We start from the raw sequence: 27,339 nt of genomic DNA, 5'->3' as shown, positions 1-27,339 counted from the left end.
AGTCATCTTAGATGATTTCCTCCAGCTTCTTTTCATGCCATAGGTAGCTTTTTATTTATTTATTTTTCTTTTTGCCAGTCCTGAGGCTTGAATTTAGGGTCTGGGTGCTGTCCCTAAGCTTCTTTTGCTCAAAGCTAGCACTCTACCACTTGAGCCAGAGTGCCACCTCTGGCTTTTTCTGTTTATGTGGTACTGAGGAATCGAACCCAGGATTTCATAGATGCTAGGCAAGTGCTCTACCACTAAGCCACATTTCCAGCACAAATAGGTTTCTTCTTGCAAAGCTCTAAGCAGTCCATGTGTATGATGATGCACTAGCTTTATAAATTTTCTGATGATGGAGAGGAATAACAGAATAGTGTTACTATTGTACTTGTTTTGTTTCGTTTTGTTGATTATGGGGCTTGAACTCAGGACCTGGGCACTATCCCTGAGCCTCTTTTGCTCAAAGGTAGCACTCTACCACTTGCCACTTCTGGTTTTCTGGTGGTTAATTGGAAATGAGAGATTCATGGTCTTTCGTTCCCCAGGTGGGCTTCGAACTGTGATCTTCAGATCTCAGCCTCCTAAGTAGCTAGGATTACAGGCTTGAGCCGCTGGCTCCCAGCTCATTCTGACGTTTTAATCTCACACAATTTATGCTCACAAAATTGATGTTAAGAAAACTTTTCTTCAAGCCCCCAAACCAACAAAAACCTTTTCTCCTCATAACTGGACTCTGGCTCTCAGCACTGAGCTGTGCCAGTGCGTCAGTGTGTCTGTGAGGAAGGATCCTATGGACCAGGCTGGACTAGTACTCACACACTTGGGCTCTGACTCTGGAGTCAGACCTGCATTCTCATCTACTTCTGCTACTTGCCAGCTGGTAGCCTCATGCTCCCCCATGAAAGGAAAATGGTAATGGCTCATGCCTCCAGAGTTACAAGTAGAAGAATAAGGAATGTCACCTGCCTAGGATTTAGCATTTTAGCCAGTGATGACAGCCACTGGTAAGAGCCGCGTAGGATTGTGTTTCAGGTATGGATCACAGTATGGTCACTTTTCTGGCTTTGTTTGGTGCCCTTCGCATTCTCAGGAATGCATCCATCCAACCAGATTCCAGTCCCTACCTCTACTAAATTATTGTTTAGATGATTTTCAGTTTCTGTGTGTGTGCACATGTATGTACTTGTGTGTCCATGTGTGTACTCACTTGCATGCACAGCCAATCCTAAAGCCAGAACACTTTCCCTTAGGTTTTTCATTCAAAGCTGGCAATCTACCACATGAGCCACAGTTCCATTTCAGGCTTTTCTCCAGTTTATTGGAGGTAAGAGTCTTTCAATTCTGTCAGCCTTCTCTGGCTTCAAATTTCAGCTTCCTGAGTAGCTAGGATTATAGGCATGAACCACCAGTACTAGGTGTGAGTTTCCTCGTATTATAAAACACATCCACACACAAACTTTATAGACCAAGATAATGACAATTTGGTTAGGATGGTTATCATTATCTCACAATACTGTGAAATTTATGTAATCAATCACAATAAAAATTATTTAAAAAAAAACAACCAAACACATCCACAGTACGCATCCTTGCAACTGTGTCCTTGTGTCCTCCGGAGGGATTACTAGACTCAAGTGATGTGAGAAAGAGAAGGCCGTTCTCTGTGGTACTGGGGTTTTAACTCAGGGCCTTTCAGATAGAGTCACCAAGTTTTGCTGGCCTTGGCCTGTTGTCCTCCTACCTCTTCCTCCCGAGTAGCTAGGATTACAGGCCTGAACCACTGTATTCAGCCCTTTAAAAAGCAGTTTATTTTTGTAAAAGCTATTTGAAAGCTGGCATGGTAATGTCCCCACAACCCAGGAGGCTGAGCAGGCAGAAGAATTACTTGAGCCTAGGAGTTGGAAGCCAGCCTGGGCCAGTTTAAAAAACAAAACAAAACAAAAACCCACAAAAATTGGTAAACAGCTTTTTCTTGTTTTAACTAGAAAATACTACTTCATGAAGTTTCGTTTCTGAAGGGTTGCCTGGGTGAGATTTCTCTAAGCACTGGAGAGAGGGAGGTGCTCTGAAAGTTTATTTATGTCATTGTAGCTTAGCTGTGTTCTAGATGATAAAGCTCCTGAGCTCAGCCGCATGTGCTGGCAGGTCCTGACAAGGTCTTAGCACATGACAGTTTAAAAGCAGGACTGGTTTTCTTTTAAAATGTTTTCTTTCCCGCAATCCGGCTGCTTTGCTTTCTAACTGGAAGGAATGTTTTCTTGGTCTTGTGTATTTGTTGTGTATTTTTTGTTTGTTTATTTGTTTTAATGGGGTCTACAGGAGCAATACTGTGTAATCTGGGACCCATTCTTATACCTGGCTTTTTTGGTATTTAAAAACGAAAATTAGTTCTTATGGCATGGTCTTGTTAAAGTTCACCGAAAATACAGGAAAATAGGAAGAACAAGATAAAAGCCACTCTAACCGCACCCGCTCTCCTTCAGTAAAAGCCTCTCTCACCGCAGCCGCTCTCCTCCAGCACAGCCTGCCCAGAGGACTATTAGCATTCTGTGGACCCCACTTTTACATAATGTTGCATAATGCTGAAGGGCCCCCGTGAGGCAGCACTATACCCAGCATGGTTGTGTAATCATCACAGCCACCTTCAGAACTCTCTCGCTTCCCAAACTGAAACCCTGCCCCTGTCCCCAGTGCTGGCTGCCAGCCTCAACCTGGCCTCCTTACTCTGGATAGCTGCCAAGTCCACCCAAACAAGCCCACACTTTACAGGCACACAGGCAAATCCAAAGCACGTAGGGGAGGGACGTCTGTCAGTGTTAGAGCAAGAGGCTCCTTCCTGTGTCCCCAGGCTTTTCTTACCACCCTGGGTCCAGCTGTTGACATGCTCAGAGCAGCGGGTGGCCCGCCCTGTCTGAGCAGCGTCATGGCTGCTCAGCATAGGCTCGGCCAGGCTTCAGGAACCGCCCTCTGGCACCTGGTCTATATTAGTTCTCCTCCAACAGGAAGAATTTTCTTTCGCTGGCCCAGCTGGTCCGGTTACCTTCAGGGTAAGTGTTTGTTTACAGTTTGTGTGTGCTTGGGAGTTCGTGGTATTTAAGTTTGACATGATTCTTAGTTAATTCTTTATCATTTTGAAATTGAGGGGCATTTAAGAAGACACATTGAGAAACAAAAGTAGAATGAGGCAGGTAGTGAGAAAGTTCTTTGCAGTTTGCAAAAGTGTGGAACATGTGGGACTTGCAGGTGTCTTCGTTTATACAGTCTGGTTTTGAGAGTTTCTTGTAGGTGACAGCTAGAAAGAAGTGTCTCTCTCCCTTGGGACGAGAGTCCCCACGCCTCTTCACCAGCTGCTCTGGGCCACCTGCTTTCTGTCCCTGGGATTAGAAACCATTTATTATAGCTGATAACAAAGATTATTTCCATTTTAACCAATACCCAGGAGCCATATCTAGGATATTATAAACTGCCATTATACTGGGTGTCTTTTATGAATTAACAAAAGCTAGATTACAATATAACTTGTGTTTTTGAACATGAAGATTCAGCTATGTGAGGGCTGGGATGGAGCTCAGTGGAGCAGTGCATGCCTAAGCTGTGGAAGCCATGCGTTCCTCCTTGTCCATTCCTCAGCACCCAGCAGGACTCAAACATGACATGACAGAGACACCTTAGAACATCGTGATTATGTCAGATTTCAGTAATCAAGTGTACAGGGTTTATATAGTGTGTTTTTAGTTTAAATCACAAAAATGATTGAAAATGTAGCAGACCATCATGAAACCTCTGTTGGGTCTGGCAGTCAGGTTGTACCCAAACCCAACATCTCTGGATGTTGCTTGCCCTTGTGCACTGCTCCAGAACAGAGTCAAGGTCAGAAGTCAGCTTCCATGACGGTCATAGTCTGTAGGGCCACCGCGCCCCCCCCACCACCTGCTTGGCTTTCCTCCCTGTGGAAAGTGTACCAGGTGCCTGAGGCCAGAGCAGTCCCAGGCAAATCCTGAAAGTTTATCTTCAGGAGTTCTATAACTCTGTTCTGCTTGACAATCTTGATATAGGTTGCCTTCTTTTAAGCCCACTTTGAATTGTCTTATTTCCTCTTTCCTCCAGCCCCTCCCCTTTCAGTTCACTTTCATTTTTGATTCATGTATTGGAAAAGTTTCGCTTTCCAGCTTTTGTATTTTTAGTACCAAATTAAAAACCTAATTAGGGAGAATTACTTTAATGTTCCAAGGAAATCAGTACAACTATACAAAAAACAAACAAATGGACTGATGGTTAGATTGTTCGTGAGCTAGCTGCCCTGGATGAATCCAAGCTGCAGACACTGAACTGATTTGTGAGAGAAGAGTAAATGAGGACCAGCCCTCTCTCAAAATGCAGTTCAGAATATCTTATGTGTCCCTCCAGGTGTCAGAATTCAGGTTGTGTCAGTGAACATCTTTTTTGCTTTCCAGTAAAACAGCACCAAGCCTCCTTGATTAGTTTGAGTTTTGTTTTATAAAGCAAGTACATTAATGATCTCCATTAACTGCTTGGTAAATGGTTACCTTTGGGTGTCATCCTGTAACTAAAGTTGTCACCTAATATCTGGCTATCTGGCTTGTGCTTTTCTTTTTTTTTTTTTTTTTTTGCCAGTCATTGGGCCTGAACTCTGGGCCTGGGCGCTGTCCCTCAGCTCTTCAGCTCAAGGCTAGTGCTCTACCACTGGAGCCACAGCGCCACTTCTAGCTTTTTCTGCTTAGGTGGTGCTGAGGAATCGAACCCAAGACCTTATGCATGCAAGGCAAGCACTCTACCACTGAGCCACCTTCCCAGCTCCCTGGCTTGTGCTTTTCAAGTGCAGTTCCTTCCTCCAGGTTGGGTGGTAGGCATCTGGACTCTCCTCAAAGGCTTCAATCTCAGAGCTCAGCACACAGGATAATTATTCTCTAGTTGTTACTGTGTAAAGATCGTGGACTTGAAGAAAGCTTCTAGTTCAAGGGCACCACCTTCTATTCTGGGCATCTCTGCACCTGATGTGTTCTTCCTGCACCCCTTCCCTAACATCTGCCACAGAGCCAGCCTGAATTTATGCCTGGCCTGCATGTACCCTATTGCTTAAAATACTCTGCCCCAATGTTTGCAGAGTGCCAGAGGGCTGACATTTGTGCTGAGTGCTTACACCTCATAAGAATATGAATTTCAGGGTGGTGGACTGTGGCATCCTTTTCTGGAAGCCAGGGTGAATTCAGTGAGTTGGCTCTAATGCTGAAATTTGCATTGTATCCAGGAACTTGTAGAAAAGAAGCTAGCCAGGATCACAGTTCTGATCAGTCTTTGCCGTTGTTTAAGAAATGTTTAAAGAGATCATTAGAGATGATTATTCTTTTACTAACTCCACCTTCTTTTCAAAATTTATTTCTTTATTTAATTTTTGGAGGGCTCATGTATGTATGTATGCATACTGGGCAAGGATCCCTAAGTAGCCATTTTAAAATAGACTTTATAAAACTTTACAATTTATTTAGCTGGAATAAAGTAAAAGCAAAGTCGTGAGAGGAAAAAAAGTGAGTAATTTACACTAACATATATATCTATAGATCTAGATTGGGTGGGTGGTTTGAACTCAGAGCATGGGTGCTGTCCTTTAGCTTTTCACTCAAGGTTGGTGCTGTACTATCTGAGCCACTTCTCACTTTTTGATGGTTGATACAGGAGATAAGAATCACATAGTTTTTCTTCTACAGGCTGACTTAGAACTGTGATCCTCAGATCTCAGCCTTCTGAGTAGCTAGGATAACAGGTTTGAGCCACTGGCAACCAGTTTTCCTCTTAAGATTTATTCTACTAGAACGAAATAATAATTAGAATAATGACGAGGAAGGGTATTTACTTTTAGTTTAATGAATTTGCACAAACTTTACCCACACCATTTAAAAAACCCTCATTTCATAAAAAAAAAAAAAAAAACATGGTCCCATACCCATTTTGTAAGGGTCAGTGCACTACATTCAAATGCTCATCTTAACCATATAGACAACATAATGGAAAGTTTCTCCTTCCTTGTTTTTAGTCCTGTGCAGAGATGTCTTCCAGTCCTCTTCCTTCTATGTAGAGGAGAGTTCCTAAAGTGTTCTTGCAGTAAGTCTTATCTGTGCATGTGTATGCTCCTGCAGCTCTTATTCAGATCTTCTTAGCACTGGCTCAGTGGTACAGAACAGCTTCAAGCTCATCCTACAGTTTTTCAAACCCTGGCTTTGCTAGACTGAGCTTCATAGGAGAAAAATGAGATGCCTCCATCACTTGGTATTAAAATCCTACCAAAACATGGCCTTAGCATATCATTTGCATACATGAAGAGCCTGAAATTTATGTATGTCACGTGTGCCTCTTTTTCTTTCTCTTGCTGTGACACCACCTGGGAAATCCAGAAGATTGGATAATCAAGAAATGCAAGAGTCTGCTGTGCATTTGAAAATGGTGGGTATTGAGTATTTCATCGCTGCTTACTAATGGTGAACTTCCTGCCCTGAGCTCTTGCTAACTGAAACGTCACCCTAAGCATTATGGGACTGAAACTTCACCCTGCTCTTTGCTCATAGTGCTTGACACACAATACAACCCAATTGCTCATTGCATTGAACTTGAAATTATCTTTGAAATCTTTTTGCTTAAAATATAAAAGGTATTTTATAGTGCTTCTTAGCACATAGTTTCTTTCTTTTCTTTCCTTCCTTCCTTTTTTCTTTCTCTCTTTTCCTTTCTCTCTTATTCTGTGTTCTCTCTCTCTCTCTCTGGATTGAATTCAGGGCCTAGATGCTGTCTTTGAGCTTTTGCACTCAAGGCTGGTGCTCTACCTCTTGAACCACAGCTCCACTTCTAGTGTTGTGGTAGTTAATTGGAGGTGAGAGTCTCATTTACTTTCCTGCTCAGGCTGCTTCAAACTGTGATCCTCAGATCTCAGCCTCCTGAGTAGCGAGCATTACAGGCACAAGCCACCAATGCTCAGATCATGGGCATACAATCTTGCTTAATAAAGATTGTTTACACACGTTTTTTAGGGAAATAGATGTATACATACCTTTATACACACATATGTATAGTATATTTATAAATTTGTACAAATGTATGAACATAATACCTTTCAATCCTCCCATTAAGGCAAGTTCATGTATCTCTGCACCAGCATACACATAGGGCTCTGTTTCTACCTTCCAATTAGAATAAATTCTAGCAAATCCCATTAACCAGCCACTGAATGGAGAAACAGCACCAATACAAATTCTTTCTTCCATTTCCCTGAATATAGACAAGAAAAATCCAAAAGTAAAGGAGAATAAAACTGGGTATTGTTGATAATAGATGCAAGTTTAACCTTGCATTTATTTTCTTTTTCTGAAAGTACCAGTAGACTTCATAGGTTCCTCATGCCTCCTGTGCTGGTTCCAGCCTCTGCAGTCTTCATTTTCTCTCCTCTGTGTATAGTTAAGATACTGTTCTTTCTCTGTTCCACACTAGACTCTCAGTTTTTATTTTTCTCCATCCTCTGTGAATCCAGATTCCACTCTCTTCCAAGGCTGAGCCCACTCTTCTTCCTGGACCTTCAGTATCATAGCTCCCTTTCTTCTGTGCCTTGTATGTTTTAACTGGGCTTTCCAGCACTGTGCCAGTCACTTGGGGTCCTGCCTTGCATTCTGTGTTAGAACATGTGCTTTGAATATAAGCCTTTAGAAGTCTTATAACACTGCAGAATGCATGGCCTCACACTTAGGGCTCTTCTGGTGAGCAAGTAGATGTACCAGTTAGATCTTCTCCTTCCTGATTGAGGTACACAGGGGACATAGTGATCATGGAAATTTGGTAATGCATAAGCTCCCAAAGAAATGTTGGGTTCATTTATTTGTATTTCCACTCTCCAATTAGGAGATTGAATAGGTAGCTTTAAGTCTGTTGCATACATAACAGAGTCTTCTCCTTTGTACCCGGGCAGTATTGAGCTTTTTATTTTTTTGTTTTTATTTTTATTCTTATTTTTTGGTCATGGGGCTTGAACTCTGGGCCTGGGCGCTGTCCCTCAGCTCTTCAGCTCAAGGCTAGCTCTCTACCTTTTGAGCCACAGCGCCACTTCTGGTTTTCGGGTGGTTTATTGGAGATAAGAGTCTCACAGACTTTTCCTGCCCAGGCTGGCTTTGAACCCTGATCCTCAGATCTCAGCCTCCTGAGAAGCTAGGATTACAGGCATGAACCACCAGCACTCAACTGTTCAGTGAATTTTTATGTGGGTCATTTTCAGAACAATACAGTCTAATGTTAAGATAATTATCTTAGATGAACATATAAAAATACAAATAGTTTTCTCTGATTAAACATGAACTGTCTGTACATTGTGAATTATACTAACCTTTAGGTTTTATTCTCACAATTTTTTTGGGGGGAAGGGGGGTCTGGTCGTGGGGCCTGAACTCTGGGCCTGGGCACTGTCCCTCAGCTCTTCAGCTCAAGGCTAGTGCTCTACCACTTGAGCCACAGCGCCACTTCTGGCTTTTTTCTTTTTTCTTATGTGGTGCTGAGGAATCGAACCCAGGGCCTCCTGCATGTAAGGCAAGCACTCTACCACTGAGCCACCTTCCCAGCCCCTTATTCTCACATTTGAGTTTAAGAATAGGTAATGTATTATTAATTACTTCTGAACATAATTTCATAATTCCATCCTGGAGTTAGGGTAACCTTTTTTGGGGGACATTATTACTGGACTGATGGTAACTGAAGATAACTCATTTTCATCTTGTCCTAATTCATCTACAGGGTAATACCAAAGAACTGAACACTACCATTGACTGGTCAGTGAAGTGGGACAACTTTCAAACCAATTGATCTAGAAACCATATGTGGAAATAGACTGATGATTGGGAGTTCACTTCGTCTGTATAAATGCAATACATTAAAATTCAGAGCCAGAACAGTGGTATCTGCCTATAATCTCAGTAGCTGTAAGAGACAGGCAAGAAGATTGAAAGTTCAAGGCCAGCAAGGCTATAGAGTGAGTTCAAAGCTTGCTTAGGCTACATAGCTGGACCTTGCCTCAAAATTTAAAAAAAAAAATCAGAAAGTAGAGCTGTGGCTCAAGTGGAAAAGCCCCAGCTTTGAGAGACAAAGCTAAGCAAGAGCACAGACCTGAGTTCAGAATTAATATGCTTGAGGTGCTTCTTAATTTTTAGTGCTGAATCAGCGCAGCCTCCCCAGTCAGCCTCTCTCCCTGGGTCTCCACAGCAAGGCTGTGCACACCCCAGCTTTTTGTATTATGGCCTTGTTTTCCTTTTCTTACTTTTCTTGTTTTCTGTAACATTGTATCACAAACAAATGGAAAAAACATTCCACCCTTCAAAATAACTTGCCCTTGAGGTTTGAAGCGTGATTATGCAGTTCACCACCAAACCCGTCTTTATTTTGTACATGAAGAACCTGGAGGGAAAGGATGTGGGGCAAGAAATGCATGAGACAGATTTCATATGCCTGCCCTCCCGGGGCTTCTGAGTGGTCTGGTGGCCTGTGACCTTTCCCAGACTGCAGTGCTTCAACTCTGTTGTTTGGATATATTCCCAAAGGCACCTGGGAAGTATTTAGTGACAGTGAGCACATATATATATGTGAGTGGGTGTGTCTGTGTTTGTGCATGTATGTGTTGCAGTGGAGGAGTGTTATATACCTATAATGATCATTTCCGTCTTCCTTCCTCTGCTGGGGATTGAACCTGGGCTGCCACATTTCCACAGATGTCCTCCAACATCTTGTGTCCCAAGCAGGCACTGTTCTCTCCTCTGCTGTCATTCCTTGCTCCCTCCAGGGCTGCTGGCCACTTGCTACTTATTTATCTGGAACAACTGGCACAGCTGCTGATGCCTCAAGCATTTGGTTCTCTTCATGGGCACTGATTGAGAGTGCAGAAAGCAGCCTTAAGCAGAGTTGAAGAGCAGGTTCAATCAGTTGCCTGAAAACTTTGCAACATTATGGGAAATGAACATAGGCTTAAAGTTTCCATGCTTTGTGATAAGAAGAAAAGTCACTTCATAATAAAACCATCCTGAAGTGTTGGGAAAGAGTAAAGCCTTGGGACAGGAGTTAGGGTGGTGACATAGCCAGGCAGTGACCTGGGATCTAGTCCCCTGGCTATCCCCTAAGACCTAAGACAGGCAACCATTCTGACCTGGTGCTGGGTTTTGTGGTGACAATGAGACTGGTAATGCCATCCTTTACTCTTCTCGGTTGAATGGGTTAGTCATGGCAAACATGCTGATCACTCTGTATCTTCCAGGGAGGCTGTCAGGATATGAGCAGTGGCTGGAAAGGGAGCTGGGAGGGGATCCTGCATGACAGCATGGGTTCTTACTGCTCTAGAGTATGGTGTGAGGATGCCAGCACCCAGCCCTCGCCTCTCGCTTGAGCGTCTGGCACAAACGAGACTCCACTAGGGCACTGACTATGCAATGAATAGATCATGATGGGACAGAGTGGAGCCTGCCTGCCTGTCTCTCTTGAGTTCCTTGTACATAAATATCTTAGAGAACCTTCTGTCATTTTCAAAACTTCCATCACTGAAACTCAGAAGAATCGCCATGTCAAGGTTTGATTGCTTTGTGAATGCCCCATCCTCAAAATGGGGCTGTTGGTGGTAAAGGGATAGCTCAGTGATAGAGTGTGTGTGTGTGTGTGTGTGTGTGTGTGTGTGTGTGTGTGTGTGTGTAGCTCAGCGATAGATATAGTGTGTTCATGAAGGGTTATCGGAGTGGTAGAGCTCATGCATTCTCCATGCCAGCTGGAGTGTGGGTGTGGAGTGTATGGTAGGTCCAGCTCTTTTCATTCAGGAAGAAAATGTTAGCATGAGCACTTCTCTTTCCTGTCTACTTCTGGAAGCTTCCAGCCTCTGGAAAAGTGTCTATCCATTTCTAGAATCTCCATTCTTGTCCATATTTAGGAATACCAGAGGACCTGGTAGATTAACCTTGTTAGAGTCTCTTTTTAATGCAAGACAGAAATCTAGGGATTTCATAACATGCATGAAGTGCATTAATATTGGCAATAGCTAATCTAGAATAAAAACACATAAAGATATCCGAATAATATGAGATATTGTTACTGTCTGTGCTGTGTAGCTGATGGTAAAATCTACCATAAACCACTATAAAATAATCCCTCCTCCCCACTGTATGGTGCTAAAGGAACTGTGTTTCTTATGGTAGTGTTCTTCTCACTCCACTTTTATTAGAGGAGAAATGAGAAATGTAGCTGGACATAGTGGTACACGCTTGTAATCCCAGCATGTGCCATACATAAAAACTATGTGCCTGACACAATTTTAGTCTTCAAGATGGAGATGATAAATGTGCTCTAAAAACTCTTGTGTGTCTATAGTGGCTTACATTTTTTTTTCTTGCCAATCCTGGGCCTTGAACTCAGGGCCTGAGGGCTGTCCCTGAACTTCTTTTGTTCAAGGCTAGCACTCTACCACTTGAACCACAGCACCACTTCTGGCATTTTCTGTTTATGTGGTACTAAGGAATTGAACCAAGGGCTTCATGCATACTATGCAAGCACTCTACCACATTCCCAGCAGGGTGGCTTACATTTAAAAAACAGTGCCTCAGCCTTTCTGCGTTTGCTTTTGACACAAGGATTCACTATGTAGCTCAGATTGGCCTCCTGCCTCTGCCTCCCTAGTGCTTAGAATACAGCTTTGCACCACCATTCCGGGATATATCTCAACATTGCTGTATGTCTAAATAATACAGGCTTCTGCTTAATAACAGAGGAACCAGGAAAAAGAGGGATTAAAAATAGTTAATTTCCTTTTGCCTCTTAGATGCCAGAATTCCAGAAAAGTTCAGTTCGTATCAAGAACCCTACACGAGTAGAAGAAATCATCTGTGGTCTTATCAAAGGAGGAGCTGCCAAACTTCAGGTGAAGTCTATATCATGGAATTAATTTGTTTTTAATCATTCAAGTAGAATAGTTTTCCTATTTAGATAAAATCTCAGGAAAATGTAGTTAGTCCTCTTGTTATCTGTTTTGGGGGATTTAAAATCTAAAACAATGTAGCTAGAATTGGCCTAAAACACACAGAATGCTCTGTTGGGCACAAAAAGTACTAGTCTTGAGATAAATATAGGTCCTTTCTCCTTTTTCTCCTTCTCTTTCTGTCTCTTCTCCTTATTTTTTAGACACTCAATTTGCAACCCAGGCTTATCTGGAACTCACTGTGTAGCCCAGGCTGGGTTGGACCCTGCCTGGGATTACAGCCGTGTTCTACCATGCCCAGTAGTCCCTTCCCTGCCCTCCCTACCCCCTCCCTCCTACCCCCTCCCTTCTTTACTCCTCGCCTCTCTCCTCCTTTCCTTTTTCTTTTTTTCTGCATAAGATTAAGCATATGTCAAGCATGTGCTGTACCACTCGGATACATTCCAGCCCCAAACTCTGTTTTCTTCAGAATTGAATACTTAGCTAACAAATACCGTGCATAGGTATTCAGACACTTTAATAATGATATTTAAAAGTATACTCTTTCAGGTTGCTGTTTTGTATTTTAATTCTCTGTCATTGTAATAAGAAAGGAAGCATATTCATTGAACTTTGTAATTCTCCTTTTTTAAGGAACATTTTAAATGTAATTAAACCATGGCATGAATAGTCACCAAACAATTCCTTTTTAAGTATTTCTAATATTAATCCGATCTCCTGTTTTTTGAGCTACCAAACTATCATATTAAGTGGGTATGATTTACCATAAGTAGGGAAATTAGATCCAGCATGTTAGATGAGCACAGTGTAACAGGTCACGTGACATATATAGGTCATATGTAACAGGGTCATGGAGTAACATATACAGGTCATATGAGATAGGGTCATGGTGGAGTCGTGTGTATAGATTAAGTGTGACCAGGTCATGAGGTAACATGGGTCAGGTGTGACCAGTTCAGGATCTTGGAGCCTCGTGGGCTCAACTGCTGCCATTGTGTTTCTGCACACCGAACCAGGCAGTTGAGTGTGTAATGTTTTAACGTAGAGAGAAGAATGGCTGCTGCAGTCTCACATGGAGTAACTGTATCTGACGTGGTAATAGACACTGGTCACACTTCCTAGTGAAGGCTACCAACTGTACCCGACAGCTGAGCACACGGATTATAACTACAGAGGGCTAGGAGCCAGCTCTGTCTGTGTCCAGGGCACTGACAGTGTGGAGGGGACAGCATGGGTGGAGTGGACAGTGGGATGTGGAGAGGATAGTGTGGGGTAGAATGGACAGTGAGGGGTGGAGAGGACGAAGCAGGGTAGAGAGGATAGCATGGAGTGGAGTGGACAGTGCATGGTGGAGAGGAGAGCACAAGGTAGAAAGAACAGCAGTGATTGTGGCGGTGGTCTCTGTGGCTGCCTAATGCCTTTCTCTTTTCTTACAGATAATCACAGACTTTGATATGACACTGAGTAGATTCTCCTATGAAGGGAAAAGGTGCCCAACATGTCATAGTAAGTGTCATCTTCACATCTCTGCATGTCAGTTTCACACTCACACCTCCGCGTGGCACAGTGGCATGTTCGTTCACATCTCTGTGTTGCCTGTGCTACAGCCTTCCAGCTGTTGGAAGTGAGGAGACACTGCTCCTCTTCCTGTGTGGTGAGGGTTTGCTTTTACATGTGTTTCTGGAAATGCTTCTTTGTGTGTGTAGTCCGATGGCAGAGAATGGAGGCTTGAGAAAACTTGTCACCAAATGTCAACTATTATTCAAGAATGTTTAAATTAACTGAGAGAAATTGCATTTATAAGATATTCTGGGCTGAATTACTATGCCTGTTAGCATGTGTAAAGCCTTAGTTTTGATCTCCAGCAAGACACACACACACACACACACACACCAAAAAAAAAAAGATCAACTTAAAATCATGTATAAGAATAAGAGCCTGAAGCAACCTAAAAAATTAAGCAGTACAGAAATGGTATAAATACAGACCACTGGGCTGGGAAGGTGGCTCAGTGGTAGAGCGCTTGCCTTGCATGCAGGAGGCCCTGGGTTCCATTCCTTAGCACCACATAAGCAAAAAAAGCCAGAAGTGGTACTGTGGCTCAAGTGGTAGAGCATTAGCCTTGAGCTGAAGAGCTGAGGGATAGTGCCCAGCCCCAGAGTTCAGGCCCCATGACTGACAAAAAAAAAAAGTAAAAAAAAAAATACAGACCACATTAAAAATTGAAAAGCAATAAAAATTCCAGATGTGATTTGATCTCTCATCTAATTAAAAATACACAAAACTTAAAAATGAAAGAAAATGTACTAACATTAATAATTTAGTTTGAATGATAGAAATACAATTTTTTATAATAATATTTTCCTTTTTTTATATTTTGTCAGTCACAGGGGCTAAACTCTGGGCCTGGGCGCTGTCCCTCAAATCTCCAGCTCAAGGCTAGCACCCTACAGCTTGAGCCACAGTGCCACTTCTGGCTTTTTTCTGCCTGTGTAGTGCTGAGGAATTGAACCCAAGGGCTCATGCATGCAAGGCAAGCACTCTACCACTGAGCCAACTTTCCAGTCCCTATTTTCCATATTTTTACATTAAATGCTCTGTTAAGAAAAGGCCTTTTTTCAAGAGACATTTCTTCTATTTAATAAAAATAATCTGGGGCCTGGGCACAGTGTAATCCTAGCTATTCAGGAGACTGAGATCCTGAGGATCATAGTTCAAAGCCAGTCTAGGCAGAAAAGTCACTCACCAATTAACTACCAAAAAGCCAAAAGTGGAACACTGGCTTAAGTGATAGAACACTAGCCTTGAGCAGAAGAAGCTCAAGGACAGCACCCAGGCCCTGAGTTCAAGCCCTAGGACTGGGCCCTAAAAAAAACAAGGTGGGAAGTTCAGGATTCAGCTCACAGTGTTGGTGACAGCAGCCTGTGACATGCAGTGTGTGCAAGAACACACCACCGAGACTGAAGATTGTACTAACACTGTTCTTCGTGGACTTAGCTGTGAAAATACAGGTGTGGGAGCCCTGAGCAGATTTTCTCTTACAATGCCTGCTTTGCTTCCCCCCTCAGATGTCATTGACAACTGCAAGTTTGTTACTGACGAGTGTCGAAAGAAGGTAATTTCTGGGACCCTGCTAGCCACATTGTGGTTGTGTATTTGCACACTCAGTGTCTGCTGGGGTCGTTGTCACAAGTGAGAATTGGAGCAGGGCTCACAGCCTTCCTGCTACATGGTAGGCATTCACAGATTTACTGTGCAAGGAGCTGTGCTCAGCGTATTGTTAAGGAAAAACTAAGAAACTTTTATTTTCCTTCTGGCAGAACTCCAGGCCTTGGCCTTGCTAGGAAGGCATGCTTACTGAGCCCTACCTCTAGCCCTTTTTGCATTCATTATTTTTTGAATAAGGTCTCATCCCTTGACAAAGCCAGCCGGGATCACAATCCTGTGTATGCATCCTGTGTAGCTGGGACAAGAAGCATGTAGACCCACCTCTGGCTTTGTATTGGTTGAGATGAGGCCCCAGACAGCCTCAAACCTTGATCCTGATGATCTCAGCTTCTCAAGTAGCCAAGATTACAGGCATGAGCCACTGCATCTAGCTAACAGTGACTATAAACATCAAAATTTAGATTTAAAAATTTTGAATGATTATTAAAATATTTAAGTATCCTGTGTTAGAAAATTAAAAACACTTTGGTTTTATATAGTTTTATTATTTATTTATTTTGCTGGTCCTAGGGCTTGAACTCAGGGCCTAGGCACTGTCCCTTAGTTTTTTGGCTCAAGACTATTGATCTATCCCTTGAGGCAGAGCTCCACATCCAGATTTTTTTGGTGCTTAATTGTAGATGAGAGTCTTACTGACTTTCCTGGCTGTGTTGGCTTCTAACCAGGATCCTCATATCTCAGCCCTGAGTGGCTAGGATCACAGTTATAAGCCACCAGCACCCAGCTATTTTATTGCTAGTACCAGGGCTTGAACTCAGGCCTCGAGATCTAAAGCAACTTTTTCTACACATGGCTGGTGCTATATCACTTGCATCATGCCTCCACTTCTGTTTTTTTTTCCCCCCTCTGGTTAATTGGAAGTAAGAGTCTTATAGACTTTTCTGCCCAGGCTGGTTTTGAACAGAGATCCTCAGATCTCAGCCTCCTGATTAGGTGGGATTACAGGCATGAGTCACCAATGCGCATCTTTTTTTTCTTCTATTAAATTTATGGAGAAATTACTTCAGTTAGTACTTTGCTGATTAGCTGACTCAGTTTATCTTTTTGCCTCAGTTTATCTTAACTAAGTAAGACAGAGTCATTGAAGATTTAAACTTTAAAGTTGCCTTGTGATCACAGTCTGATTAGTAATTTCTTTATCCTAATTGCTGGCTGGGAGTACTTTAAAAAGAAAGGTGGCCCTTTGCAGGTACATTGAATTATATGTAGTGTCCATAGAGCCTCACGGTCAGCTGTGGACTCAATCTTGCCCTGTAACACAATTTATGGGAAACAACTTGTTGCCTTGTTTTGCTTTCTGTAATAAGCACATTAGCCACAAAACCACATCTCCTACTCTCCTAGTTGCTGGAGCTGAAGGAGAAGTACTATGCCATCGAAGTTGACCCTGTCCTCACCGTGGAAGAGAAATGCCCATTCATCGTGGAGTGGTGAGTTTGGGGAGAAAAGCTAGTGAGACTAGCCAGGTGCCGGTGGCTCACGCCTGTAATCCTAGCTACTCAGGAGGCTGAGATCTGAGTATCACAGTTGGAGGCCAACCATGGGCAGGAAAGTCTGTGAGATTTATTTCCAATAAAAACTACTCAGAAAAAGCTGGAAGCGGTGCGATGGCTCAATAGTAGAGCACTATCCTCTGCAAAAAGTAGCTCAAGGACAGTGCCCAGGCCTGAGTTTAAGTTCTAGGACCAACGTAAAAAAGCTAGTCAGACTCAGTGCAGATTCCCCTGGTGCTCATTCACAGTGAACCAAGAACTACAGTTGAGCTCGGGAAACTCCCTCTTACACTCTAGCATCTAAGTTGAAGTTCTGTAGGAATCCAAAAAAATGGTGTAGATACAGACCACATTATGAGACCCTGCATTTCAGTCTTTAGAACAAGGATTTTTTGAAAGAGGCACATTAGCAAGTTGTGCCTTAGTAGAGACAAAGCATTAGGGTTGAATTGGCAGAATGCTTGGGTGCAGCAGGCACATGTGGAGGCCAGACTCTGGACCAAGAAGACCAGCTGAGTGTCCTGGGTTCTGGGAGAGAAAATGCTGCTGGGACAAACCCTGGTGAACAGAGCAGCAGATCCACCAGTGCGATCACAGACATCAGCCACACCACTCAAGGACAGCCCCTCATGGATAAAATGCTTTGAATTGAAAACTTCAAGAGGTCAGGAATAGACTGTGGATCTCCCCTAGCCCATCCCCTAACAAGTCCACTTGCACAGGGCTTCTGCGTTTCTGGTACTGAATGTTGAAGACAGACTCTACCTGCCCTTGGACCCAGAGTGCCAGCCAGTCCTTCCTCATCAGCTTTGTTGTGAGGCAGGGACAGTAACTCACTTCACCAAGAGGGACTGCTCAAGGACACTGAGTCATCTGGCCATGAGTCAAGTTCTTAGGGTTCTTACCCTGAAAGGTAGGGCCTAAGGGGGCTACCTAATTATAAAACATATCCATCTGCATACATTCTCCATGCCGCATAGGCAGAATTTCAGAACTCAGACATTTCAGACGTTAAGTTGATGACCAAGTGACAGCTTACTGAAGTTGGAGAGGATTTGCCACCCTAAGTTGGCTTGTGTTCTTGCCTGTAGACCGAAGAGAGGGTTATGGCCTGTAATTCTCACTACCTTAGCCTATTTAAGCCAAGCCTGAATTTGTGAGAACTGGGAAATACAGGAAATACACATTGCACCTTTAGGCACACTGAGATATCCATTCATCAGTGATGAGCTGAAATCTCTTAAGATGTAAATGCAATATGGTGAGCAAAAATCACCTTCTTATACTCAAGAATACTTTGCAGCCAGGTATGGTGCTACATGCCTGTAATCCCAGCACTACAGAGGTGAGAGAGAGGTGGGAGGGGAGGAGGATCAGGAGTTTGGGGCTACAATAGTAAGACTTTGTGTCAGGCAGCCACACACACACACACACACACACATGCACGCTCGCACTCACGCACCTTGCTAAGCAGGTACTCAATCACTCAGCCATACCTCTAGACCTTTTTTTGCACTGTTGTTGTGTTTTTGTTTTTGTTTTTTTAAGATGGTCTTGATTCATGCCCAGGCACATTCTTGAACAGTGATCTACCTGTTGTGCTTCCCTTTGTAGCTGAGATGTCAGGTTTATACCATCATCCCAGCATCTGCTATTTAGATAAGAGTCTCGTGGACTATTCTGACTGGGCTGGCCTTGAACAATGACTTTCCTGTTCTCAACCTCCTAGGAAACTGGGAGGACACTTTGCCACTGCCCCCACCTATGGGGTGAAAAGGGGGTCTTGTAAGCCTTACTTTTCAGTCTGGTCTTAAAATGCAGTCCTTCCCAGGTCAGCCCTCTTAAGTAGCTAGAAGTAAGGCATGAACTACTGGAACCTAGCTAATGTCTTTGGTGGTGGTGGTGGTGGTAGTGGTGGTGGTGGTGGTGGTGGTGGTGGTGGTGGTGGTGGTGGTGGTTGTTCCGGCTGTGTTTTCATTTGCCTATTTTTCTTCTGTCTTAACCTATAGGTATACTAAATCACATGGTTTGCTTGTTGAACAAGGTATACAGAAAGCTAAACTTAAAGAAATCGTGGCTGAATCTGACATCATGCTCAAGTAAGTGTCGAGGGGATTTATTTGTTATTATTGGTGTTGACATGCAGGAGACCCTCCAGGGTTCCAAGGAGACTGCCCCTGAGGAAAATTGCACATGCTTAAGATGCATAAAGATCAGTACTGTCCTGAAGGTGCCTGACTCATTTTCCCCCAACCAGGCAACTTCCTTGAAAGACAAACTACCTGTCATTAGCTCAGATTTTCACTTACTACTTTAGTAAAGTACATTCACCTTCACTCTGCTTTGGAGGCAGCACTTGATTTTTGTTTTTCTTGTGCCAGCCCTGTGGCTTCAACTCAGGTCCTGGGTGCTGTCCCTGAGCTTCTTTTGCTCAAGGCTAGTGCTCTACCTCTTGAACCACAGCATCACTACAGGCCTTTTCTGAGTAGTTAATTGGGGATAAGAATCTTACAGACTTTCCAGCTTGAACTGGCTTTGAATTAAGATCCTCAAATCTCTTCCTCCTGGGTAGTACAGGCATGAGCCACAGTGCCCAGCTTACTATTTGCTTTTTTGAAGGCAAATGGTCACAAAATGAAGGTCAGGAAAAACTCAGCAGGTAACACAAAGTGATTGAAACACAGCTGACTGAAACATGCGTGGGACAGCTTATACACATCTGCTGATATATGAACCCACATGGGAACTCTGTTTTGACTGCACTTAGTCAAGACCACACGTAATAAACAAAAAATAAGGCAGGCTAGACTTACTTAGGAATTTATGCAACCAAGACCATTTTGAAATCCTTTAGCAAAAAACATTTTTGCAAGATGTGTAATATGAAAGGAATATTTAAATATGAAAGTAATCAAGTTGGGAAAGATTTAAGTAAGCACGTTGTTTCTAAATTTCCAGTAATCTACTGTCTCAGTTGTCACACTTCATTGAAATGTTGTCAGAAATATATTTTCATAATTAAAATACTGTGAATTAAAATATGTAAAAGGCTTTTATCTAATTTGCAATATTGCTTACCATCTGTTCAAATTTTCAACTCACAGCTAGGTACCAGTGGCTCATTCTTGTAATCCTATCTACTCAGGAGGCCGAGATATGAGGATCGGGGTTGGAAGCTAACCCAGGCAGAAAAGTCCCCGTGAGACTTTTTTTTTTTTTGTCTGTCTTGGGGCTTGAACTCTGGGCCTGGGCACTAGTCCTCAGCTCAAGGCTAGCACTCTACCACTTGAGCCACAGCACCACTTCCCATTTTCTGGTGGTTTATTGGAGATAAGAGTTTCACAGCTTTTCTTGCCCAGGCTGGCTTTGAACTGTGATCCTCAGATCTCAGCCTCCTGAGTAGCTAGGATTACAGGTGTGAGCCACCAGTGACCCGACCTGTGAGACTCTTATCTCCAATTAACCACTCAAAAAGTGGAAGTGGTACTGTGGCACAAGTGGTAGGGTGCTAGCCTTGAGCACAGAGGCTCAGGATAATACCCAGGCTCTGAGTTCAAGCCCTACAACCAACAAAAATAAATGTTTTTCAATTCATGAGACAAATATGATTCTACATTTTTGGTGTACATGATATTAGGGATCAGGACCCAGATACTCTCCCTGGCAATAAGAGCTCTGACCCTGAGCAGCCTCCCACCAGCCAAGTCTTCATTTTCTTTTTTCAGTCTGAATGATGGTGTATTTTAAAGTGATTACTTCTGTAAGGAAATTATGAACTTGTCAGAAAGAGCATTGCGTATGGCTGAGTATTCGATCCATGAGCAGTGAGTGATTGGTTAGATTAACCTGCAACTTAGAAGGATGGCAAAAGGTGGTGAGGAGTTGGGAAGGAGATGTCAGGAGTACAGGGCACAGCTCGTCCATTGCTCTGGTGGCTGAGAAGAGCCAAGCAGTCAGGCCAATGGCCACCCTGAAGGGGCTTTTCAAGGTGTGGTTTTAATTACTTGCCTTTAAGTGGTATAAATGTGAATCCTTGTATCCATATTCATTGAAGACCTAAACACATCTCATCTTACGACTGATTAAAAGATGAAAATATAAATGAACCACAGAATTAGGCAGAAATTTTTCTCCTTTCCCCTTCTAAGTAGCCAGGAAATACTCTGCTCATTAACAATGAATTTGTTCCCTACCTCACCCACCTTCTTCTCTATACAACACTCGGCAGGGCAAAGAGAATTTCTGTGATTAAGTCAAGGCAGAGAAGGGTTGACCATGAGTCTGTTCCCTACCTGGCAGGGAAGGGTATGAGAATTTCTTCGATAAGTTGCGTCAGCACGGCGTGCCTGTGTTCATCTTTTCGGCTGGAATTGGTGATGTCCTGGAGGAAGTCATCCGCCAAGCTGGAGTTTATTATCCAAATGTCAGAGTCGTGTCCAACTTCATGGACTTCGATGAAAAGGTAAGAAGACAGAATCAATCCTAAGTGTGACCTTTTGTTCTTGTGAAGATGGGATCTCCCTGTCCTGCCTGTACCTCCAAGGTTGCCACACTCTGCTAAGAACTACTTCTAAAACCTGAAGCATTTTAATCATACAAATTAATCTGCTCTCTATTATTATTTGACAAACATTCATTTAATCAGCTGAAGTCAGTAGTTCTATTATGGAACTCATTATCCCATCCAATGTCCTATCTTTATTTTTAAAAATAATAACTTTCTTAGCCAGGCGCTGGTGGCTCATGCCTATAATCCTAGCTACTCAGGAGGCTGAGATCTGAGCATTGCATTTCAAAGCCAGCCCAGGCAGGAAAGTCTGTGAGACTCTTATCTGCAATCAACCACCAGAAAACTAGAACTGGCTCTGTGGCTCAAGTGGTAGAGTACTAACCTTGAGCTAAAGAGCTGAGGAACAGCGCCCAAGCCCAGAGTTCAAGCTCCACCATGGACAAAAATAAAAATAAAATGATAACAATAACTTTCTTAAATTATCATTTATAAGTTAATAGACCTTGTGTGTGTCTGTCTGTGTGTATGTATATGCTTAAGTGTCTCTGTCAGTGTGTGTATATGCTGGCACCAGGGCTTGAACTCAAGGCCTCATACTCTCACTTGGCTTTTTTGTTTCTGTCTAGTGCTCTGCCACTTGAGCCACTTCTCCAATTTGGCATTTTACTGGTTAACTGGAGATGGAGTCTCACAGTCTTTGCTATCCAGACTGGCTTTGAACTTCCATCCTCCAGGTTTCAGCTTCCTAAGTAGCTAGGATTATAAGAATGGGGCACTGGCTCTCTCTCTCTTTTTTTTTTTTAACTACAACAACTAAAGACATTTATAGATTTTATTTTAAAAACAAATTAGAACTGACACTGTTTAAATGAATCTTCTTAATAAAGAATCAAGACAGTGTATTATTTTAAAATATATAAAGTAGGACATTGTGATTAGGAAGAAGATACAGTATGATAAGTGTTAGTTGAATTCTCAGTTCATTGTGTTTTACCATTTAGAGTGGTCACCATAAAACAAGTTATTCATAGCCAGTGCCAGATGCCTGTAATCCTAGCTCCTTAGGAGGCCTGAGAGCTGAGGATCCTGTTTCAAAGCCAGCCTGGAAGTCTGTGTGACTCTTTTCTTCAGTTAACCATCTAAAAACCAAAAGCAGAAATGTAGCTCTAAGTGATGGAGCAGCGCCAGCCTTAAGCACAAAAACTCAGATAGTGCCCAGGCCTTGGATAGGCACACAAAAAAGAAAAGTTCTTCTCCAAGCACTTAAACTCGTGAGTGTGGTGATTAGATTGGGTGTCCAAGAGATGTTTACAAACAAGTAGAATCTTAGTGAATCTATTAAGAACTATGCAGTAGGACAATCAGTGAAAGCTGTCATTTCAAAATCCTTGTATTTCTGACAGGGGGTGCTGAGGGGTTTTAAGGGAGAGCTGATCCACGTATTTAACAAGCACAATGGTGCCTTGAAGAACAGTGACTATTTCGGCCAAGTGAGGGACAACAGTAATGTCATCCTCCTGGGGGACTCCCAAGGAGACCCACGGATGGCCGATGGAGTCGCCAACATCCAGCATGTCCTGAAAATCGGCTATCTAAATGACCGGGTGAGTGTCAGGTCTACAGCTACTTTTTTTTTTTTATGCAAAAGTTCTTTATACTTACTTTTTTATTTGTCCATTATTTTCCCCACACTTTACTAGGTTCCTCCATTTCATTCCCAGTTGCTAAATTCCAATTGACATTTGGCTTATTTTTTTTTTTATTGTAAAGATACTATACAGAGGGTTACAGTTACATAAGTGAGGTAATGAGTACACTTCCTCTTGACCATTGTTACCCCCTCCATTGTTTTCCCCCTACCATCCCCTCCCTCCCTCCCTTCTCCGAGGTTTTTTTTTATTATTGTGATTAAGTGATTACATAATTTCCGGAATTTCACAGTATTGTGGAATAATGATGCTCATTTAAAGTCACAAGTTCATTCTAACTTTCCTGGAGCAAATTGTCTATCACAGTCTGTAACATATAACAGTGTTCACATGTTATATACCATATATGTGATCAGCAGCATGGGGATATTTAGTAGTGGTTCAACCAGATGAGTGGGAGTTCTTTGTTTCTTAAGTCCTGTTAGTTTTGTCGTATCACCTAACATTTTGGATTTATCATCCACTTATCAGGGAGACCATGTACCCTTTGTCTCTTCGCTCTTGGCTTACCTCGCTCAACATGATTCCTTCTAGCTCCATCCATTTCCCTGCAAATGCCATTATTTTGTCATTTCTAATGGCTGCATAATATTCCATTGTGTATAGATGCCACAATTTTTGGATCCATTCATCTGTGGTGGGGCATCTGGGTTGTTCCCATATCCTAGCTATTGTGACCAGTGTCTGCAGCTACTTTTTAAGAAAAAATGAGGATGAAGCTTTCTGGTGATTGTTGCCCAGGTTGCACTAGCACACGCTTATGTCACCTCTTCACTGTGGTGGCCAGTGCAGCGAGCCTACAGTGTTGGCATGAGAGGCATCCATCTCTCCCGGGTGGCTACAGGTGCTGGGCATGCGTCCTGCTCAGCAGGATCAAAAATGTCTCCAGCCAGTGATGGTGGCTCACGCCCGTAACTCTAGCAACTCAGGAGGCTGAGATCTGAGGATCAGGGTTCAAAGCCAACCTAGAAAGGAAAGTCTGTGAGACTCTTATATCCAATTACCCAGAAGAAAAGCTAAAAGTAGGATTTTGGCTCAAGTGGTAGAGTGCTAGGCTTTAGCAAAAGAAAATAAGTCTCAGGACTTTGAAGTTCCCCTCAGTCAGAACTGCCTGGTTAAGACCTCTAGACTGAAGAGAAAGCATTCTGGAAGAAAAGCTACCATTTGGCAAACACATCTGTCAACCTTTAAAGTTTGAAGAATGTTTTACGAACTTGAATTTCATTTGCTATATTCTATAGCTCTGCCTGGATGAGATTAATGTGCACATTGTATGCTGCTCCCTGTACTGACTTATCTCTCTTATTCTCTTAGGTAGAAGAGCTTTTGGAAAAATACATGGACTCTTATGATATTGTTTTAATCAAAGATGAATCTCTGGAGGTGGCCAACTCTATTTTTCAGAAGATTCTATAACAAGTGTTTTTGCCTTGGGCACAGCCATACAATCTCCCCATCCATTGTGCTGATGAACTCCTGTTTATAATGTGGTTGCTCTTGAAGTTTTCCCTCTGTGTGGTTGAAGTGCTTTCAGAGGCGTCCATTGGTCAGCTGGAAACACCTCATGTCCACCTCAAGATACTCCTCGCCACATTTTTAAAACTGATTTTTTAACAACTTAAAGCCAAAATTAGAAACATATCTCCCCACTCATCCAGAGTGAGCTTTTTGTTTAAAGGTTTCATGAGGTCTTCAACCACAGGGACATTTGTAGCATTTTTATGAAATGGTGACAATCTGCATGATTTTTAGTGTGGCTGCTCTATTGTGGATTGTAATGACCATGGGTGCCGCCATCTTCTGCGCTTGTGTTACATACTTGGTCACAATTTCCTAGGAAACACTGGTAGATGTGTTTCGGACACAGACAGCCACTCGTGTTGCTGAACATTGCAGATTTTCCATGTGATGCAGTGATAATACATGTATGGACATGAAAAGCCTTTCTCATTTTCAGCTCTGCTGTCCTGGCTGTATTTTTCAGCAGTTACTGTGCCAATCACCTGCCATAGGTTTCCTCCTTCCTTCATTCTGTGACAGATGAGTCCCAGCATCCTTGCTGTAGTGGCTATTTATTTTGAATGATTTTTTTGTTGTTGTTGTTTGTGTCCGTTTGTTTTGTCGGTTGTGGGGCCTGGGCGCTGTCCCTGCACTTTTCAGCTCAAGGCGAGCGCTCTACCACATGAGCCACAGCACCACTTCCGGGTTCCTAGTGGTTTATTGGAGATAAGAGTCTCACAGCCTTTCTTGCCTGGGCTGGCTTTGAACCGTGATCCTCAGATCTCAGCCTCCTGAGTAGCTAGGATTACAAGTGGGAGCCACTGGCACCCAGTTTGAATGATTTTTAAAAGTCGTGTATTTTAAATCCAAGCATAAGAAAGAGATTTGCAGAGAAAATTCAGCCTGTCCTCCAGAAAATACTGAGGCCTGTAAAAATGATTCTTCTCTACTGAAAACCTCTGGAGAAAGTGCTTTCTTATGAGTTTGAAAACAGAATAAACTGGGAAATACCAGGTTAGGAACCAATCCAGCTTCCACTCTAAAATATCTGCTTCTGTGCCATAATTGCCTTTTATAGGCTTAGATTTGCCACTGTGATATATTTCACCATCTGACCTTGAACTTAAGAAGCCATGGGCTACTTAAGTGATTTGTTGTGGCATCTGAGTTGTGATCCACACACCATGTTAGTTGGCTCCGAGTCAGTGTTGTGATGGGATTTCTGGGGGTGGAAAGAAAGTGCAATTGCTACCCTCCTCTACTGCCTCTCCTTCTATAGACTAAACAATGAAACAAAATAAGAAAGAGCAAAAAGTAGGCTAGACCTTGTTTAAGTATTTCTAAGGTCGAGCTCAAAAATCAGCTTGCACCAGAGAGGTGACTCAGTGATAGAACACTTATCTAGAAAGCCAGAAACCCTGGGTCCCACCCCAGCACTGCAAAAGGAAAAGTCCAAAAGCAAAGTGTGTACTTAGCATGTGCAAGGCTCCAGGTTTCAAGTTAATACAGGAAAGCAGGTAGTGTGATGGAAATGTCAGAACTTACTGGAAGGTTTTTCACATAGAAAAAAAAAAATAGAAGGCTGGGAATGTGGCTTAGTGGTAGAGTGCTTATCTAGCAATTATTAAGCCCTGAATTTGATTTCTCAGTACCACATAAACAGAAAAAGCTGGAAATGGTGCTGTGGCTCAAGTGGTAGAGTATTAGCTTTGAGCAAAAGATGCACCCAGGCCCATAGTTCAAGTACCAGGACTGGCAAAAAAAGAAGAAGAAGAAGAAGAAAACAGTAGAAATGACTAGTTGGATTTCAGCATTCTGCTATCATCCTAGATGCTTTCCAAAGGCCTTCATAATACATCCATTAAAAAAACAAATGGTGTAAGTGTACAAAACCTTAAGACCTGCAATTTTCCTTTTATAAAAGTATTCTGTGATGCAAGGGTCAAACCCCAGCTTTGCACATGGCAGGCAAGCACTCTGCCACTGAGCTACCACCCAACCCAAGACTTGAACTCTTATCATATCCTGAGGAAATTAGGGTCAGGGTAACTTCCTGTGCTGAGTACCCTGAGATATGGTATTCTCTGAGGCCCCTACCCTACAGCTTCCATATGTGTCCCCTTGTCACATGCACAGCCACACCATGCATGTATTCAAGAACTTAGCAGTCATCCAAAGATGCATTACTAGCCAGGTGCCGGTGTCTCTGTACCCGTAATCCTAGCTTCTCTGGAGGATGAGATCTAAGGATTTAGTTCCAAAGCCAGCCCAGGCAGGAAAGTCTGTGAAACTCTTACCTCCAATTAAGCAAACAAAAAGCCAGAAGTGGAGCTGTGGTATAGTGCCAGCCTAGATTAAAAAACCCAAAGGAGCCAGGCGCCGGTGGCTCACACCTGTAATCCTAGCTACTCAGGAGGCTGAGATCTGAGAATCGCGGTTCAAAGCCAGCCCGGGCAGGAAAGACCGTGAGGCTCCTATCTCCAATAAACCAGTAGAAAACCGGAAGTGGCGCTGTAGCTCAAGTGGTAGAGCACTCGCCTTGAGCTGAAGAGCTGAGGGACAGCGCCCAGGCCCAGAGTTCAAGCCCCATGACCGACAAAAAAAAAAAAAAAACCCAAAGGAAAGCATGAGGCCTTGAGTTCAAGCCTCAATACCAGCACCTCAACCCATAGCTCAGATCCATTCTCCACATTTCTCTGCACCCACAGGTCACCCCATTCCTCTGGCCTTGAACAAGGTTCAACTACTAGGAACGGGGTGGAGGGGAGGGGCATGTGGATAGGACAGAAGGGTAGATGTATGGGAGAAATGAAGGATGAGAGATGGAAGGGCAGCAGGACTGATAGGCAGCAAGGTAGACAAACGGAGGGAGGACAGGTGGACAGGCTGAAGGATGGACAGGAAGTTGGACAGATAGGAGGG

At 43.0% G+C, this 27,339-nt stretch overlaps 1 protein-coding gene across 2 annotated transcripts in view; it reads left to right on the top strand.

The window, feature by feature from the left end:
* The window catches only part of Nt5c3a (5'-nucleotidase, cytosolic IIIA), a 46,403-nt gene extending 21,388 nt beyond the window's left edge, over window positions 1-25,015 (top strand). Inside the window, exons 1-10 of one of the 2 annotated variants that reach the window (XM_013035150.1) lie at window positions 2,839-3,032; window positions 6,396-6,444; window positions 11,822-11,920; window positions 13,414-13,483; window positions 15,046-15,092; window positions 16,550-16,635; window positions 18,708-18,797; window positions 20,998-21,160; window positions 22,612-22,812; window positions 24,232-25,015. In XM_013035150.1, the coding sequence (XP_012890604.1) occupies window positions 6,415-6,444; window positions 11,822-11,920; window positions 13,414-13,483; window positions 15,046-15,092; window positions 16,550-16,635; window positions 18,708-18,797; window positions 20,998-21,160; window positions 22,612-22,812; window positions 24,232-24,333 (888 nt within the window). In that variant the 5' untranslated portion in view covers window positions 2,839-3,032; window positions 6,396-6,414 and the 3' untranslated portion in view covers window positions 24,334-25,015. Of the gene's footprint in view, window positions 1-2,838; window positions 3,033-6,395; window positions 6,445-11,821; window positions 11,921-13,413; window positions 13,484-15,045; window positions 15,093-16,549; window positions 16,636-18,707; window positions 18,798-20,997; window positions 21,161-22,611; window positions 22,813-24,231 lie in introns of those variants that run through there. The other variant, XM_013035149.1, reaches the window with a different exon arrangement.
* Window positions 25,016-27,339: the final 2,324 nt, after the last annotated feature.

Source organism: Dipodomys ordii, unplaced genomic scaffold, assembly GCF_000151885.1.
Source record: "Dipodomys ordii isolate 6190 unplaced genomic scaffold, Dord_2.0 Scaffold205, whole genome shotgun sequence".
Lineage (NCBI taxonomy): Eukaryota > Metazoa > Chordata > Mammalia > Rodentia > Heteromyidae > Dipodomys > Dipodomys ordii.
Note: the sequence above shows the minus strand (reverse complement) of the source record. Positions and strands in the feature narration are given on the sequence as shown.